Source organism: Stenella coeruleoalba (assembly GCF_951394435.1).
Source record: "Stenella coeruleoalba genome assembly, chromosome: 11".
NCBI lineage: Eukaryota > Metazoa > Chordata > Mammalia > Artiodactyla > Delphinidae > Stenella > Stenella coeruleoalba.
The window spans coordinates 24,296,181-24,316,103 of NC_137157.1; the positions used below are offsets into that span (position 1 = coordinate 24,296,181).

At 36.5% G+C, this 19,923-nt stretch overlaps 1 protein-coding gene across 2 annotated transcripts in view; it reads right to left on the reverse strand.

Moving 5' to 3' along the window:
- NEDD1 (NEDD1 gamma-tubulin ring complex targeting factor) overlaps window positions 1-19,923 on the reverse strand; it is an 84,539-nt gene that overhangs the window by 14,636 nt on the left and 49,980 nt on the right. For both annotated transcript variants that reach the window (XM_079935997.1, XM_079935998.1), the window contains 4 exons: window positions 6,301-6,530; window positions 4,445-4,646; window positions 3,869-4,064; window positions 191-319 (listed from right to left, as the gene is read on the reverse strand). In XM_079935997.1, the coding sequence (XP_079792123.1) occupies window positions 191-319; window positions 3,869-4,064; window positions 4,445-4,646; window positions 6,301-6,530 (757 nt within the window). The remainder of the gene's footprint in view (window positions 1-190; window positions 320-3,868; window positions 4,065-4,444; window positions 4,647-6,300; window positions 6,531-19,923) is intronic.

Below are 19,923 nucleotides of genomic sequence, written 5' to 3' on the forward strand. Positions count from 1 at the left end.
CATATATTTTGGAATGATAACATTTGAAATATCTGGGCAAAGGGAAAGATACCATCTCAGGGATTGAGAAAATTAGCAACTGTCATGAATAGAGTGAGACTGAAGCTATTATCCACATCTTTTAGCCAGAATAAAAATGTCATGACGACCCAAGCAAGAGGACATGATCCTCTGATCTGAACAGACTTACCATCTCGGATAGGTGAGAACATGTCACCTAAACTACTTTTTCCAGTATCATCAAAGCTGGAGAAATCCTGGGTTTTCCCACTCTCTGTTTCCTTAGATAAAATATCTGTGTTTATGCTTCGAGGCAGACCTTATAGAAATTGGATATAAAAATAAACATTTTTATTATTTCTCATAATAAATTTATCATGAGAAGCTAGGCTCTAAAAATGAATGCCTTACCTATATCATTGGTAACACTACAACTGTGGGCATCAGGAAAAGAAAGCAGAATATAACAATAGCTCAGTTAAGCATCCTTTTCATGGAATGAAGGGCTCCTCAAAAGCAAATAACTTATTTGCTCATATAACACCACTTTTTAAATCTACTTTGATAGAACTTTTCTAAATAATTCATGTACTTTTCTTAAACAACTTATTTTTGTTAGTGACTGACTCACTGTTAGGATCATCTACCAGTGATTAAAAAAAAAGTCTCTAAGGCATATAGTACAATGCCTAACATATAGCAGTTTTCAAGCAACGTTAGTTCCTTTCCCCAGCTTGCAGTGAATGGGGTCTCTTTTTTCCCTTTTATTTTTTTCTTCACTAACAGTGGGAACCTAACACTGCTCTCTGCGTTACTGACCTTAAATGACTTCATTAACCTTGGGATAGTTTACTGAGAGGAAGGAAACCAGAACACCAAACTCATAAAGAATAGTACAGTAGACAACAATAAAGAGGCATGCAGTTTACTTCCTCTCTCAGTATATATTGCATGACTTTAGGGCAAGGACGTTATAATAGGAACTCTGCAGGCTCAGTAACTTCTTGCTCATTTTTGGGTCAAGGACTGAGTTCTAGAGATTCAAGAACTTTGATGAAATCTTGGCATTTGAATCGGTAGCATATTACTGTCTTACATTTTTAAAACTGTTTTATTTGCCATCTTGGTCCCAAATGAAAACTGAAAAGCCTGGGATAAAAACAAAGATTAGCTTTGTTCACAATATTCAAAAATGTCCAAGCCTGGCTAATGAAATAAACCTAATAACCTCACAAAAGTTATGACCAAACATTTGTACATCACTGTCATTGAAGGGTGTTTATACCAAGAGTGTAATCGGTTATAAAGAAGAAATTTCTCTCCCTTTTCTAGGTCCTCAACATGTTTGATGCATAACTCTAGCCTCTGGAACTTTATGAAATAGAAGCTTGGTATCATTTGAAAATAGTGCTAAAGTCTTATTTTTCTCTTCTTAAATGGCTGTTTCCTACTGAAAATGAGCACTAGCAACAAGTCTGCAGACAGCGGTTCTTTTTTTAAAATATATTTATTTTTTTTTGGCTGTGTTGGGTCTTCAAGGCTGTGCGCGGGCTTTCTCTAGTTGTGGCGAGTGGGGGCTACTCTTCGTTGCGGTGCGCAGGCTGCTCGTTGCAGTGGCTTCTCTTGTTGCGGAGCATGGTCTCTAGGCGCACAGGCTTTAGTAGTTGTGGCATGCAGGCTCAGTAGTTGTGGCTCGCGGGCTCTAGAGCGCAGGCTCAGTAGCTGTGGCACGCCAGCTTAGTTGCTTCGTGACATGTGGGATCTTCCCGAACCAAGGATGGAACCCATGTCCCCTGCATTGGCAGGCAGATTCTTAACCATGGCACCATCAGGGAAGTACCTGCAGAGGTTCTTTTCAATAACTAAATTAGGACACCTTCAGTAGAAACCATACGAACTTATTTCAAATTTTAAATTTATTTTACACCATGCTTAAAGTAATAGCAGTAATGATGATCATAACGACAATATTAGCAACACTATAATTTATTGAGTGCCTACATGTGCTATGCCCTTTTGATACATTTTCTCCGATTTTCACAATAACCTCAAATGTTAAATATTATCTATGGAAGAGAAAAATGAGAAAAAAGCATGGTTAAGAAAACTGCCTACTAATAAGAACCTGCTGTATAGCACAGGGAACTCCACTTCGCTGTACAGCAGAAACTAACACAACATTGTAAAACAACTATACCCCAATAAAAAATATATATATAAAAAAGAAAACTGCCTAAAGTCATCCAGGCAGGAAAGTGATAGATCTGAGACTGAAGTCTAACATACTCTCAATGTTTCACAGGGGGAAAAATGTACATGTGTGTGAGTTGAGAGAGAGAAAATGATGCAGCAAATGTGGTAAAATTTATAAAGTGGTGAACCTGCTCAAGGATATACTAGAACTCAAGAGTTCTTTGTATTATTACTGAAACTTTTCTGTAAGTTTGCAATTATTTCCAAATAAAATCAATAAACCGAAATTTCTCCTTGTGGGTGCACAGTAAGCACGCATTTTGCCAGAAACTGCTAATCAGCCAAGAATTATCATTAACTGGTGGCCCTGCAGACCCAAGTCTTCCACATCTAATTAATGCTGCCATTGTTACACATAAACTTCCTTATTAAAAACTAAATGACAGACACTGAGACTTCAGAAAGTTTACAATAAATGAGAGAATCTTTATTTTAATTTTTGAAAATTAAAATAAATAGTAATTTTTTAAACTAATACCAATTTTCATAACATAGTTAATTCAACATCTTGGCAAACATTATTTCTTCTTTTAAACAGATAGCAATAGTATTAGTTTCTAGGAGTTCTTAAATAAGGACCTTATTATTTTTCTACATAATATATAATGATTTTTATGTAAGGATGATATAGATATTCAAAGATAATTTATAGTGAATATACTTATTATATTTTTAAAAAAATTCTACACTACCAAGACTAACAAATTAAAGTTTTGCTTATACTTGGGAATAGTAAACTCATATTGAAAAAGCACCAACAAATATTTGTGCTCAATTTAAGTACTTGTCCTGAAAATTCAAAAAGACATGAGTACATTCATTTCTGGTAAGAATACTTTAGAGACATACTGGTATATCATGTAGACTTTTAAAAATATGTTGAAAGTGACAGTATAGCATAACTTCCTAAAATAAAAACAAAAAGGCTTTCAGGAATTTAGGGAATTACGATCTTTATTGTAGGCAAAGAATATCTTCTACAGTAAGTATGGGGAAGCTTATCACCATATTATACCTTCACAAAGTCTAAATGAACTCTTCTTTAAAAACTGTTTCATCAATACGATTATCAGAGTAGAAGAAATTCCTTAAAAATTTCAACATTTTCATTTATTTTTATTTAACAAATGACTAATTTACGGCTTAATATGTGCCAGGTACTATTCAGTACTTAAATATATTCATTTCATCACCTGACTTACTTTCCAGTCTGAAAATTGAAGTATAGGGGCCATTAATAGCTTTTTCTTTTAAACTGAGATCAAATCATAATGAAAGCATCAAAGTTTCATATTATCTACTGATTAATCTAAAAGCACAATGAAAAGTCATCTAGTCTGTAGCGGTACTTCTGAGAGGGCATTATTCTGTTTTTAAAATATCTTACAACGGAAGTTCAGCTAAACAGAGTAAGTGAAGTACCTTTCATTAACCTTTTAAACATTTATAGCTAAAGTTAAATTTTTCACTTTTTCAATTTTCACTATCTACTAATAATTTTACCTAAATACTCAAGTGAATTTAAGTTCTAGGTTCTTAAAGAAAGTGATAATGATATCCATTTGGGGAGGAGACAGGATGGGAACTCCAAATACTTTATATAAACAACATTTACCTGCTTTGTCATGAAGAGCAACTGTTCCTTTCCCCACAACTGCTGTCGTGGCCTGTGGCAGAACTGTGGCAATGGAAGTGGTAGCTGCTTCTCTGACGACTCCAGAATTCTGGACTCCTCCACTAGCAGTGCTCACGTTAACAGTACGTTTGTTCACAGCTGTGGGCTTATTTGAACAGCCTTTATTTAAACCTGACTGAAACGGAAGGGAATATTTAAAAGATCAGGTTTCTAATGCTCCACACGAGACATTAATATTTCATAAATTCCCTATTAGTTTAAAAAATATTGTTTTTCCCTTAGAAATCTTAAGCTTGCTGGTGGATGTGAGAGTTTCCCTCTGAACCATAAAAACCTTTTAATATTTTTGAAGAGAGAGAAATGTGAAAAGCGCAAAAAAAGTTTTAAAACTAAGTATCAAATGGATTTGTACTAAAATTATTTACAATGCTTTGATATAAAAATTATTATGAAGCAAAACTACACTGTGTTTAATTGACAACATATGATTTCTATATTCTGAACTAGATTTATTTAGTAAAATCAAAAATGCTGAAAACAAAGAAAATATCTTACCTTAGAAAGGACAGTGGAGTACTGAAATGCTATACATTGCACAGATGTCTTATGTGCGCTGATGGTTTTAACTGGTGATTTCAACATCCTTAAATCATATTGATATATTTTCCCACGGGAAGCTCCAATAGCCAAAGTGGCTCCATCAGGCATGAAATCTACTGCAGTTAGAGGAGCGTCAGCCACTAAAGTTTTCACTAGCCTTTGGAAAGGAGAGCAAAGTATATGTAGATATGTGAATGTATATATATAAGCTTATACGACATATAAACAACTGTAAACCAAAACCAAAGTTACTTAGATTTCGGCACAGTTACTTGGAATACCCATCTCAAATGTTTGTTTAAAGCAGAAATGCAGAATTAGACCTGGAGACATTTCTACTACAATGGCATGTAAAGGAACTGCTAAGCACTCCACCCTATTTTTCTATTCACTTCCAATAGATACAATACATTCTACATCTTCTAGAAACAGGACCTATTTCTTTGAGTAATTATTATTTTGGCAGTGAACGTGATAGAATTCCTGCATGTTACTCCACAAATAAGGGCTCTATAGCCTCAGGGTTAAGGAGGCTCCAAGTATCCCCTTTCCATTTAGTGACCTGCTTAGGCCTCAAGAGGATTATGACCTTTGACAAGGAAGCAGCTGCTACTTTGCTCTTGGTTATGCATCTCTTGACCCAAAAGCTAAAAGGATTCATGAGGTTTAATCCCCCCAGAAGCTAATACAGAAGTATGGATACTGATCTGCTGAAGCTGAACTCCTTGCTGGAGTGTCAGGTATACGAGAGGAATGGTTTACTGTTAGGGTTCTCAGTAAATTAGTTCAAAACAGAAAAGAATAAAAAAAAAAAAAAAAGAAGAGTAAAATAAGTAACAGTAAACTTTAAAAAGGGGCTCACAGTAGGTCCTTCCCTAGCAGTAATATTATAATAATGCCACTTCCTTTCACATGATCATTAGATATTGTTAGGTGTCTTGAATACACCTCTTGCAGTCTTGCAGGTTTTTTTTGTTTTTTAAGCTAACCAAGCACACTTATAACTGTAAGAAGAACAAGAAGGCATAACAGACCTAGATACTTAGAGAATTATGTACCCTTTAGCTCTATATCAGTGGTTCTCAACTGGGGGTAATTTTACTACTTTTAATTTGGGGAGTACTACTGACATCTAGTAAGTAGAGGCCAGGGATGCTGCTGAATATCCTACAATGCTCAGGACAGCTCCCCACAACCAAGAATTATCCAGCCCAAAATGTCAACAGTTTAGAAACCCTGCTCTAGATAATGAATTAATTTTAAAGCAAATTAATCATATTGCTTTAAAAATACACAAATTTAGTTGTATTCTGAAAAAGAGTAATATGCATGCATGCTAAAATAAAGATGTGAAATCATTAACATGCTACCCCTCAACATTCATCATCCAGAAGTACTCTAAAGCAGGGGTTCCCAACCCCCAGGCCACGGATGGGTTCGGGTCCGCGGCCCGCGCTGCACACAGTAGGAAGTGAGCGGACTGAGGGCAAGCGAGCAAAGCTTCATCTGCTGCTCTGCACTCGCATTACGGCCTAAGCCATCCCCCCACCCCCCACCCCACCCCACCCCACCCCGTCCACAAAACCGGTCCCTGGTGCCAAGAAGGTTGGGGACTGCTGCTCTAAAGAACACCCACATCTCATCTAGTTTTTTCTGCATGGGAAAAAAAAGAAAATTCTACCTTATTAGATAACAAATACACAAACTTTACATCTTCTAACATTAATCAGAGGTCTATACAAATCACAAATATGGCTGCTAATGAAAGAATTATTTGTTACTAAATTAAGAAATGAGCATGTTATACTTACTTCTTACTTGAAGTGTCATAGAGAATGATTCTTTTATCCAAGCCTATAGTTACAAATAGCAATTCATTGACAGGAGAAAAACAGATGCCTGAACCTGGAGCTTTATGTGTACTGTCAAAGTTATGGTATGGACTCTGACTATTCACATCCCAGAGAGTTACTATTCCATTATCCGAAACACTGCCCAGTAGCGACTTCTTAAACAAGGAATACTTCAAGTGCCGAACAGACTATGAAAATAAAAATAAATTTTACGGAATTTTAAGCATACATAAGAACATTTTATATAAAGCATAAATATGGCCAACCACATTATTCACAAGGGATTTAGAACTTCTCTGGTTCATCGCATAACAGGTTTCAATCATGACAACCATAAAATCATTTAGTGGGCTATAAGATGACCCTAAGACATCTTAATTCTAGTAACTGAATATTTGTCATGATTTTATTATGTTGGAGTAGAGTTACCTCAGTCACCTCTTTTTCAGAAGAAAAATACAATATATTGAGGTAAACTACATTAATTCACCAGGATTAGAACATTCCACCTAAATAAAAGGCCCAGTCACAGTCAAATCATGAATAAGTATAAGGGAACGCTGGTAGAGAATAAGCAATAATATTTTGCATTTGTTTTCAGTATATATTTTTGATATCTGGATATGCTTGAAACTGATGTGCTGGCAATTCAACACTTGAAGCACAATAAAAAATTAACTAAAACACAAAGGGGAATTGGCAACACTCTAGACTGGGGATGGACTATATACCCATTCTTTCAAAAGCTTTGGCCTGAGGGCAACGCTCCCTTTCTCTAAAACACTCATCTCTAGAGGCAGTGGAGACATTCTTTCTAGTTTCTGCTGGACAAGAATATACAAAGATCCAGTTTGAGTAAACAGGTCTTAGATTAAAACTGGATGAATTTTATCTACTTTTACTAAAATGCTGCTTTCAAATTTGACTGATATTATCATTTATCGTGCTGAGAATTAAGTATTTTACATTTAAGCTATTTTCCCCCCACACAGAAATAGCAATGTAAGTATAGAAATGAATATTAAGTAGAATCCACAAGAGTGGGAAACTAGCTATAAGACACCTTCAAACAGTTTAGTTATAGTCCGGAGTCAAGCAATGAATCATGTTCTAGATGGCAGGTATCAACTACACATATAGGTCCCAGATAAAACTGCCACAGAGGGGCTTCCCTGGTGGCGCAGTGGTTGAGAGTCCGCTTGCCGATGCGGGGGACACGGGTTCGTGCCCCGGTCCGGGAAGATCCCACGTGCCATGGAGCGGCTGGGCCCGTGAGCCATGGCCGCTGAGCCTGCGCGTCCGGAGCCTGTGCTCCGCAACGGGAGAGGCCACGACAGTGAGAGGCCCGTGTACCGCAAAAAAAAAAAAAAAAAAAAAAACTGCCACAGAACAAAAGTCAAACCTGAGGGCTTTTTGTTTGCACACTCCAAAAAGATTTAAAACCACCAGCTTTTATATATTAAAAAACTCATATTCTACTTCTAAGATGTTTCAAAATAGTAAGTATTAGCCCTCAACAACAAAAAAATATTTAGGAATAACATAACACAAATTCTGTCTAAGGAAACGAGTATTTGTAACCCGACACCTCAGGCAAGATAATCACTACGGTCAACCATGAAATTGGGCTCCTCATTTTCATATGGCTAAAGTACAAACAAAATTTTGGTTTATATTTTCCATTTTTGTTGAGGAAAAGCATATTCATTTGAATAGACAAATCTTTCCTCTGGTCTACACTCAAGAAAAAATAAACTACATGGACCTTGACTATATAAAAGATATAGAGAGCCTTAGTGAATTATAATGTTTGCAGAGTCATATACCAACCTACCTAAACATAAGCAAAATATTAATTTGTAAAAGACTTCTGTAGCATTTTAAGAGTTCATATAGTTATAGCCCTTCACATAATCTAAATTTGGATAAAATGCACAAGCAGAACATTAAAAACAAAACATCACCATAAAATCATAGACCTTCTAGATACTCAAAGTTCATAAAGTTCAACCTCTTAGGCACAGTAGTAATTTGCTAAAACATCCTTAAAATACGGGCCATCCAGAATCTGCTTGAATACAGCAGGGAACAAGGAGCTTACTGTTTTATATACAGTAGTCCCTACCTTGTCCACAACTTCACTTTCCATGGTTTCAGGTATGTACCGTGGTCAACCACAGTCCAAAAATATTAAATGGAAAATTCCAGCAATAAACAATTCAAAAATATTAAATTGAGCACTAAGTAGCATGATGAAATCTCACTCCAGTACGCCAGGATACCCTTTGTCCAGGGTATCCTGCCCATTAGTCACTTAGTAGGCATCTCAGCTGTCAAATCAACTATCAAGGTATTGCAGTGCTTGTGTTCAAGTAACCTTAATAATGGCTCCAAAGTGCAACACTAATGATATTGGCAATTCAGATATGCCAAAGAGAAGCTGGGTGCAGTGCTTCCGTTAAGTGAAAAGGTAAAAGTTCTCAACTTAATCATAATAAGAAAAGAAAAAAAACTATGGTAAGAATGAATCTTCTAACCGTGAAATTATGAGGAAGGATAAAGAAATTAATGCTAGTTTTGCTGCGCACCTCAAACTGTGAGTTATAGCCACAGTGTGCGATAAATGCTTAGTTAGGATGGAAATGGCGTTAAATTTGTACAGTAAGATATTTTGAGAGAGAGACCGCATTCACTAAACTTTTATTACAGTATATTGTTATAATTGTTCTATTTTATTATTGTTGTTAATCTCTTACTGTGCCTAATTTATAAATTAAATTTTATTATAGGTATGCATGTGTAGAAAAGCACATAGTATATACAGGGTTCGGTACTAACTGCAGTTTCAGGCATGCACTGGGGGTCTTGGAATGCACCGCCCACAGATAAGGAGGGACCACTGTAAAACTTAATAAATAATTTAAAATGAATTTAAGTCAAAACCTAAATTCCATACATTGCCTCAAATTCTGTGGACCTATATGGCAACTCATTTAGAAAAGAAAAACAAGACTAAAGATAACCATAAATCTTCCTCTCAGATGAACCTGCGTTTCAAGTAGAGCGAAACTCTGTATGACTTGGGTAAAAACTTCTTAAACTCTCCAAGCCTCAGTGTTCTCGTGAACAACACAGAAAACACTTTTGTTTGCCTGTCAAGGTTACTTTAAGGATTAAATAGCATTTCTGCAAAAAGCCAGGTACATAGTAGGTGTTGCTACTATTCTCACAGGTTCATGACTCACACATTCATTCATGTACCATACATTTGAGCATCTTTTACATATAAGTTTTTAAAAGACCCTTAAGTAGCCACACTGGTTTCTGTCAATAACTCACCAACTCTTTGATAACAGACCTTCATTTCTGAGCCTTCTACATCTATTAAATCATCATCTATTTAGAATATCAAGAGAATATCTAATGATCCTGGATAAATGAAATGTTTATCTAAATTATATTTAAAATAAGTATTAACTCATTTTAGTATCAACAGCATTTGTTAAGTCCCTATCTTGTTCCATATTCAAGATATTTCTAGGAAAAATAACAGCCAGCCTATAGGTCATAATTTGCTGACCCCTGCTATAAATATTTGGAAATGTTTCTTTAAAAAAAAAATCACAAAAAGGAAAAGAAAAACCATCCATAATCCTACCACCTAGAGAAAAACTGGTTAATAATTTGGAGGATATCCTTTAAGTATTTTTCTGTGTATATGTATGTTTGCGTTTGAGTAAAGTACCAACAGCAAACTTGGGACCATACTTTATTATTATAAAGTTAGCTGTGTTATTAATATCTTCTACTACATGATTTTAATAGCTGGATAATATATGAATGTACGAGTATATCAATTTATCTAAATAATCTAATGATGGACACTTAGGCTATTTCCAATTTCCAAGTGCCCTGACTACTATTATTTTTAAAAATTGCTACTTTATAAAAGAATTTGTATTTTATTGTTGTTCACGCTTTAAAGGTTCTCGGTTGAAAAATGCTAAGTGACCATTTGTCGTCCTTCTTTTGTGAACTGCCCATTAATCTATTTGCTTATTTTCTATTGGGCTATTAAGATTTTTAAAATACTAATTTCCAATTGATCTTAATATAATAAGGACATTAATGCTCTCATAGACATAAATATTTTCCCCATTTTCTTTTCAACTTTGTTGATTTTTATCATCTTGCTTTTTGTCACATTGTAGATTTTTATGTACTTAAATACATCAAACTTGTCCCATGACTTATGACGTTGTTCCTACACTTAGAAAAGCCTCCCCTTCACAGAGATAGGAATGTACATTCACATTCTTATAGCTTTATAGTCTCTGATACATATATGACTATATATATATATATGCATGTACATATACAAACATACATACATATACACACTCGTAAATATACAGTATCCGTTCAACTCCATTCCTCCCTCTTCTTCATTCCCAGTGTCTTATTTCAAGCACCAATCATCTGTCACCTGAGCTACTGCCCATTTCCATTCTCAATGGCTTGCTATCCGTCCTTCACACTACTGCAGCAATAACCTCTTCAAAACTGGATATCTGAACATAATTCTGTCTTGCTTAAAGTCCTTGTAACGGGAGAGCTCGGAGAAGACAGAGGTTATGATGGTGGCAGAGTTTTTTAATCTCCCTGAATCCCCCCATTTTTGTGTGTATGTGTGCACAAGCAGGCCTGAGACTGCTTATCTTTAGAAAGTCCTGCTTTCAAGACTGGCCCTTGGCTGGAGTCTTGGAACTTGGATTTTTGGAGGGTTCCCACCACCCTAGCTGAAGAGAGTGGCTCACCGACTGATAAGAGTGGCTCACTGTGCCTAAACTGTTTGTGCAAAAGATATGGTTTATGGCTGAACCATGGCTGAACACCTGCTTTCCTTAGTAGAGTTTGGAATTTCGGTACATGCTAGGTAGAGGGTGCCTAGGTAACCAACCTCCAACAAAGTCCCTGGCCAGTGAGTCTCTAACAAGCTTCCCTGTAGACAATGTTCCATACATGTTGTCACAATTTGATGGGGAAATTAAGTACATCCTCTCCACTGAGATAACACTCTTGGAAGCTTATACTTGGCTTCCTTGGGACTTCACCCAATGCACCTTTTCCCCTTTGCTGATTTTGCTTTGTATCCTTTCACTGTAATAAATCATAGCCATGTGTATGACTACATGTTGAGTCCTGTGAGTCCTCCTAGTGAAACATCAAACCTGGTCTTGGGGAATCCCAGCACAGACAGTGAGTAGAAGTATGTGAGTGTGTGCGTTATGTGTGTGTGTGTTTTACAGATAGATAGCAAACCAAATAGCAGAACTAAAACCCCATGAAAACATTTACAACAAAACTAGACTATCAGGTATCCCCATGAGCCCCAAAATACACACTAGTAAGTCAAACATTTAACAGCCATAGTCCTTCATAGTATTAGTATCTGTGCAAGAGGAAGCAGAAGGAAATTACAGGGACTGAGACAGATCTGAGAACAGGAAAAGCCCCAAAGAGCCGAAAGGTTTTCACAGGAAAGCATGGTGACCAATTGACAACATCAGCTAGACCAGGAATATCCAATGCATTAGTGGTTCTATGCAAGAGGTTTGCAGAAAGGTCTGAAGGGCTAGAGCAGTTTAGCTCCAATGAACTCCCAAAACTGTCCAGCCAAGGTATCTCCTTCCCAGGTCAGGGCACCATACTGAGAAGACACTACTAAGAGCGGAAACAAACTGAATGGGATGGAGTCAATATAGTTGAAGGAAAGTGAAAATTCACATACAAGTACAGGAGTAGCACAAAGCCAAGCAACCTCAGAAAAGTTAGAAAAGATGCCCTCTAAACTCCATCTCTGTCTAGGAGTTCAGGGAAACTGACTTCACAGATAAATCCCATACAAAGTTACTATGAGAACAAAGAGAATAAGAAGAAAGACATTCTCAACAGATGACCAGAAAGACAATAAAATGATACAAGACCTTAAAAAACAACATAAATCAGAATTAGAAAACTCAGAAATGAGATGTCAGAACTTGGAAAACAATTAGCAATTTTAATCCTTTTAAAAATGCAGGCTACATTATGTAGCCTTCATTAAAGGTAAAAGGAATACAGAATGAATAAATTCAACAAATAATACCATAAAGATAGGTCAAAAGGAAAGACTTTTTAAAAGTCAAAAATAAGGAAAAAGTTAAAAATGATTTGAGAGACAGTAGTAAATCACTGAAGATAAGAAGATCCAACAAGGAAAAAAACAGAGATAAAGAAAATATCAAATACTAAAAACTATAATTCAAGAAAACTTCCTGAAAGAAGAAAAGATTTGAAACTACATGTTAATTGAGCATACCATGTACCTATGAATAACAATACAGAATGACCAACACCAAGACATAGTCTAGTAAAATTACTGAATTTTAAAGGAAAAAAAAATCTTTTGGACATACAGGGAAAAAGAACAAGTGACTTATAAGAAAAAAATACTTAAATTATCATCAGACATTTGAGACCAAAAATGATAGAGTAACACACTTGAACTCCTCAAGGAAAGAAAATGTGAGCCTGCTGCTACTGAGTTATGTTGAAAGAGAATTTGTAATCTCAAAGAAAAAGTCAAAGCAGAAAACATACACTTATGGAAACAATATTAACATATGTTACTCGTGATTATAAAAATTTGGAAAACACCTAAAGTACAGAAATGTTTAAATATGCTGTGGCATTTGAACAATGGAATATTATGTAGCCATTAAAAATTATAGTTATGAAGACTAGCAATATGAGAATACCTGGGACAGAACACTAATAAGAAAAAGCAGAAGACAAGATTGGACCAACAGAATGATTATAACTTTATGGACGGAAGACAGAGCTATACAGAGAAACTGCAAGAAAACATTCTTCAAATCACTTCCTATTAAAATGTAGAAGAGAGAGGGCTGGGGGTGGCCGGCGGGGGCGGGGCGGCCGGCGGAGGCGTTGGCAGCGGGCTGGGACCCACGCGGCGCCGCGGCCCACCTGGCCTGCAGGGCTCCCACCCCCGGCGGCAGCGGCGGCGGCGGCACGATGCCCTTTGACTTCAGGAGGTTTGACATCTACAGGAAGGTGCCCAAGGACCTCACACAGCCGACGTACACCGGGGCCATTAGTGAGTAGCCTCCTTCTCTCCGTTGCTCCCGACCCTCTCCCCACTGTCCGTACCTGTGCCTGCCCGCCCTCTGCAGAAATGCTGGGCCAGGGAGGGAAGACAGAGAGACAGGAGGAGGGAAGAAATGATGGGCATCTTGCTGGGCCCTGCCTCTAGTCCCTCAGCTCTTCTCTGTCCTCACTGTAACGCTGTAAGGTATAGCATCACCTGTTTCTGAAAGGAGACACCAGAAATCAATCATCAAGAGTAGCTGCCCCAGGGACCTCCCTGGTGGCGCAGTGGTTAAGAATCCGCCTGCCAGTGCAGGGGACACGGGTTTGATCCCTGGTCTGGGAAGATCCCACATGCCGCGGAGCAACTAAGCCCGTGCGCCACAACTACTGAAGCCCGCGGGCCAAGAGCCTGTGCTCTGCAACAAGAGAAGCCACCGCAATGAGAAGCCCGCGCACCGCAACGAAGAACAGCCCCCGCTCGCCACAACTAGAGAAAGCCCACGTCAGCAACGAAGCCAAAAATAAATGAATTAAAAAAAAAAAAAAAGAGTAGCTGTCCTTGGGAGGGGAAACGGCTCATGGGTTGGAGGGAGACTGACTTTTCTCTTCACACCTTTTAGACTATTTGAGTTTTTAACATAAGGATGTTTCTATCCATTTAAAAAAATAATCCTCTCACTCAGATTTTGGTTTCTGAATACCAGTCTTCTACTTAAAAGGACCCAGGGCTCCTGGGAGAAATGACTGATTGCAGGGCTGGGACAGGAAGTGTACAAAATAAGCCTGGGACACCTCGTGCCAGAAAGCAAAAAAATGCCCGGAGGAAAAGCAAGGGGTGGAGGTGTGTCAGCAGGCCACAGGAGCCAGCCTGAAAGAGGGCAAAGACCAACACAGGGCAATCTGAGTAGCACAATAAATAATGACATTATTGGCTCGTTACCCAAAGAATTAAGAAAAAGGTCCAGGAGTCCATACTGATCTAAATAAATGGGAGGGAAGGGTTGAACCTTCCTTATAGAGGAACTCCAAATAATATTTATGACTATATCCCCCTCTGAGAGGTACAGCTCAGCTCTCCTCTCCTGGAGTGTGAGCTAGTGACTCACTATTGAAGAGGAGAGAATGGAAAGGAAGTCATAACTATGGTGGAGACATTCAGAGCCTGCCCCGTCACCAGGTGACAAAGTGAGGAACCAGTGAGGAAGAGGTCGACGTAGCTGTCGCGTGCCCGCTGCCTGCCATGGGATTTGATGGGAAGGGCACCTCACCTCCGTGGGATCTTCCCCCAAAACCACAACCCAGTCTAATCATGGGAATGCAGCAGACAGCCCCAGCCTGGGGGACCCTCTACAGGACACCTGGCCAAGACTCTTTGAAAGTGGCAAGGTCTTGAAAACCAAGAAAAGACTGAGGAACCGTCACAGTTTCGAGACCAAGGGCACGATGACTAAATGTAAAATGGGATACCAGGTCTGGTCCCGGAACAGAAAACAGGCACTGGCGGAGAAATGAGTGATCTAATAAGTCTGTAACATAGTTAACAGTATTGGACAATGTTAATTTCTTCATCTTGACAAACATACCAGGGTTATGTAAGATGTTAACATAAGGGGAAGCTGGGCGAAGGGCGGATGGGAACGCTCTGTACTATCTTTGCGTCTATTATTATTCCACAATAAAGTTTATTTTAAAAGATAAAAAAAAAATAAAAAAATAAAATAAAATAAAATGTAGAAGAGAAGAACAAAAGGAAAAATTATACTTTAAGAATATATAAACATATGGAAGTTTATTTTATGCCAACATGTCAATCATAAAACTGCTCAAAAACATAATATAAAGGCTAGAAAAGTATACAAATACTAAAGAAATATATAAAGAGAATCAAGAACATATTATACCATAGTATACAACTGTATACCAACATTCCCATATAACATAAAGGAAACCACTATTCTTGATATAAAGCTTTGTAGTCAGTCAAACTATTTGAGCGCCAAAGTTCAGGTGTAAACAAAACCAATCAACCAAGTTAACTAAACTGGAATTAAATTCATTCTTGATAAAATAATTATTTTTAAAATGTAATTAATAATTATTTACCAGATCTCCATACTCATAAGGCTTATTAATACTTACAAAAGCTATACATAAAATGTCAAAAATTTAACTGAAGAAAATGGACTTATTTAACATATACTGAAAAATGCTATATTTAAAATCTCACAGACATTGCATTTAAAAATCACTTTTAAATCTAAGAAATCAATAAAATAGATCCACTTTTTAACTGCTTTCAAAAAGGGTGCAGTCTGAGAAAGGCAACACAGGTTAACCTATTTGTGAGCCTAAGCTGCTGAACTTGCCAAATAGCGACTTGCAATTAAATGCTAAGGAGTCTGTCAGCCCTGGCAGCTCTGCAGAAGCAGTAAGGCTCTTTCTCCCCTGCAGACAGACACTGCGATCCACAAAAAACTAACAGCTTCAATTCAGCTCAGACATTTCAAAGTAAGATTCTCAATATATTCAGGCAATCTCATTTCCAATATGAAATTCAGTATAATGCAGATTCAGTGAGACTCCATGGTTTTGTCACTTTTGCTAAGAAATCAATTTGATGATTTTTAAAGATTTCAAATTCTTGATTGTTCACAGAAACAAAAATAGAAAATTTTAATTTAATCATTATATGTGCCCTACCTACTATTTTTCTCAAAAACCCAAACCCTATAGTAAAACTGTCAGTGTAGAAAATGGGCTGGGTGACAGTGTATTGGAATTGAATTATGTCAATTTTTAGACAGACTTGAAATTTTTATGAACATTGTTTAAATTAAAAAAATGAATATTTAATATACTTGAAATCATAAATGAATTGTGAGGAATCTTAATAAAAAAAAAACCTCCACAGATTTCAATTATGCTGCCTGTAAAATGGAAACGTAAGTATACAAAATCATAACTGTGACTTTCTTCACTAAGAAAACTGAGACTGCATACTTACATACAAAGAGGCCAAGTGGTATTTCCTAACCCATGGCACTCTGCTTTAATGCTGTAGAGAAAAATGAAATAATATAGTACACGAAAAATATATAAACATTTGTTCCAGGAAAAGGGAAAAAAACCAACACACTCCAGTTCGATTTCTTCACCTTCTTTAATGCTCTTCTTATTCTAAGTTGCTCTAAAACACAAAATATGATTACTGAGGTCAAGTTACAACTGGTTAATTAGCAGGGGTTTGGAGGGAACACATTAAACCTAAAGATGTTCAAACCAGTTTGCAGAAGTAAATCACAAAAGCTATTTTAGTAAATTAATATGATTATTCATTAAAAGTTCACACTAAAGTTCCCTAATCTCCACATGTTAGGAACTATGTTAGCATCTCATCTAGACCAAAAAAAACAAAAAAACAAAAAACACCAAAACCAAACAAAACCCTGTTGAAAGTATATTTTCATTCTCACTTGACAGTTAAGGAAAAGGAGGCTTGAGAGTTAAGTCACTTGCCCAGGCTCACACAGCTAGCTCTCCAAATAAATGTGGGATTTACAATGTAGAGCTATACCAAAAAAGCTTATAGAGATGCCAACTGCCCAAACAAGAGGCAGCAAGAACGCGAAAATCTAGGTTCTGGTTCATCTGACCTTGCACAAGAGATAAGCTTTGAGCATTACTGTTTTCCTAAACTAGAAGATATATTCAGTTTTGCCATGCAAAGTAATCAATGAAAAAAATCCTTTGAAAATCAACAATACAGCAGCCTGTCACCTAGAATTTAAAAAAATTTTCTTCATGCGAAGAAGAGATAAGAATAAATGTTGGACTCTTGCACAAAGTGACAAGAGAATACTGCAAAGTTTCCAGAAGTTTGGATCCTCAAATCCTTATACATTCAGCTGTCTCTGAGCTAGAAAGACACTCAAAAGGAAACAATGCTACCACTCTTCAAGAGTCGACCTTCAGATCAGTCAGTTAAGAATCTTGTGATCAGAAAGTCCTGGAATCTCAGTTTTCTCACTTGTAAAATGAGAATAACCTATACCTCACAAGTGAGTAGCAAAGAATAAATGAGAAAATGTAATATAAAGCAATGATCACTATACTTGAAACACAATAAATGGTAGTAAGAATTCTACAAGGTGATATAACCTCTGCCTGAATGCTCTCTGAACCCTCTCACCACCTACACTCACCCCAGTGGCAATCGGATGGACTTTGTAATAAATAATGTTGGCATAACTATATACCTGTATAGAAAGATGAACCCCATCTCACACCATATACAAAAATTAATTTGAAATGGAGCATAACAGACATAAATTTAAGAATTTCTGTTCATTTTTTTTAAAGGCATTAAGAGAGTGGAAAGGCAAGCCGTAGGCTAAAGGAAGATATATGCAACGTGTATATCCAAAAGATGACTCCATCTGGAATACAGAATAAACTACAAATCAATCAGAAAAACAGAAATAACCCCAAACAAAAAGGATAAACAGACTTGAACAGTGACCTCACAGTATATAAAAGTGTGCCAACTCATTCAACACAGAAAAATGCAAATTAAAACCACAATGAGATACAACTACACAACCATCAAAGTGGTTAAAGTTAATTAGACAATATTTGGTATAAGCAAAAACGTGGAGCAACTGGATCTCACATACATTGCTGGGAGAAGTAGACAATGGCACAAGCACTTTAAAACCTTTCTGGCAATTTTTAATAAAGTAAAAATTGATGCCTACCCTAAGACCCAGCAATTTCACTCCTGAGTATTTACTCAAGAGAAATGAAAACATATATCCATAAAAAGACTTATATAAGAATATTTATAGTAGCTTTCTCACAATAGCTACAAACTGGAAACAGTTCATGTGTCCATCAACTGTAGAATGGATAAATAAATTGTGGCACATCCATATGATGGAATACTACACAGTAGTAAAACAGTATGAACTACTATTATTCCATGCAACAAAGCAAACATAATGAAGACTAAGAGAAACCAGACACATATAATTCTTTTAAGAAATATGAGGCAGTGACTGGAAAGGATTAAGATTCTGTATCTTGATTCTGGTAGTATGTAGTTACACAGGTGTATGTATGTATAAAAATTCATCAAGCTGTGTATTTAAGATATATGTACTTTATTATATGTAAGTTATCTCAATTTTTAAAACTTTAAGATTTTACACACAATAAGGCCAAGAGCAGTAACCAAACCTAATGTTTTCACGACTATTCCTTCATCTTTTGTTTTAATAAGAAAACCCTCTAGCAAAATACAATAAAAACTGAAATCTAAGAATATACATGGTAGTATATGACCTAATATTTATGTTACTGAAAAGTCAACCCAGAATTTATAAATCTAAATTTAGCATGCTTCTAATATACCAAAGAAGTGAGGAGGAGAAAGAGGAAAAGAAGAAGAGGAAGAAGAAAGAGAAAAAGAAGAAGAGGAAGAGGAAGGAGAAAGGAAGAAGGAGGAGGAGAAGATTACTCTATTTCTTTAAAAAGCAAGGCATCTGAACACTAGATACGATTTTTTTCCAATAGTTCCAACTTCTGTGGGCTTAGGTTTTATGTCTCCATTATCATAATAACCAAAAAAATTACAAAAACAAAATATTATTTCCTATTTTTATGACAATATTAATACATTCTCTGTGGCAAATCACTTATCCTCAACCATAAAATGCAGAAAGTGAGATTACCTCTAAAGTCTTTTCTCAGTTCAAGGTTTCTATGATTCTAATATTCAACTAATCAAAAAATTCTGAGTTCCCTAAATGCCTTCCAAAATAAAAGCCAAAGTTTGGTCTGGCATTCAAAGTCCCACTTCAACACTATGTTCCTGCTTACCTTTCTAATCTTTTTCTCACATTAGCCCTATATAAAACCCATATGCTTTCCTTTCTCCTTGTTTTTCTTCATATGATTTCCTCCATATAAAATATCCCTCTCCCAAAGTTCTTTATTAGCCTATTAAGATCTTTGTTATCTTTAAATGTATTCATATACTCATATATTTATTGAGGATCTTTTCCATATAAGGCACAAAGTTAGACAATGGCTGAGTACAAAGAAACAAGACACAGTTCCAACTATAATGTGGACATGTAAAGAGCTAACCCTAATACAAGCTAGAATCAAATAACTGTCAGAGGCCAGTTAATATACTAGTAAAACAAAACAAAACAAAATCAGTTATAAGCCTTAGACCCAGATGAAATCCTCCCTCCTTCAACTTTCTCTATTTTATTCCCAATCAGACAGTCTTCTCTGTTCTGGATCACCATGAGGCTGTTTTTCACCAATCTTCCATAAAATCATTTATATGTACATCTCTTTTATTACCTCAATACATATGAAATCTGAGAAAAGACGTTTTTCTGTACATTTTTAATATCCATT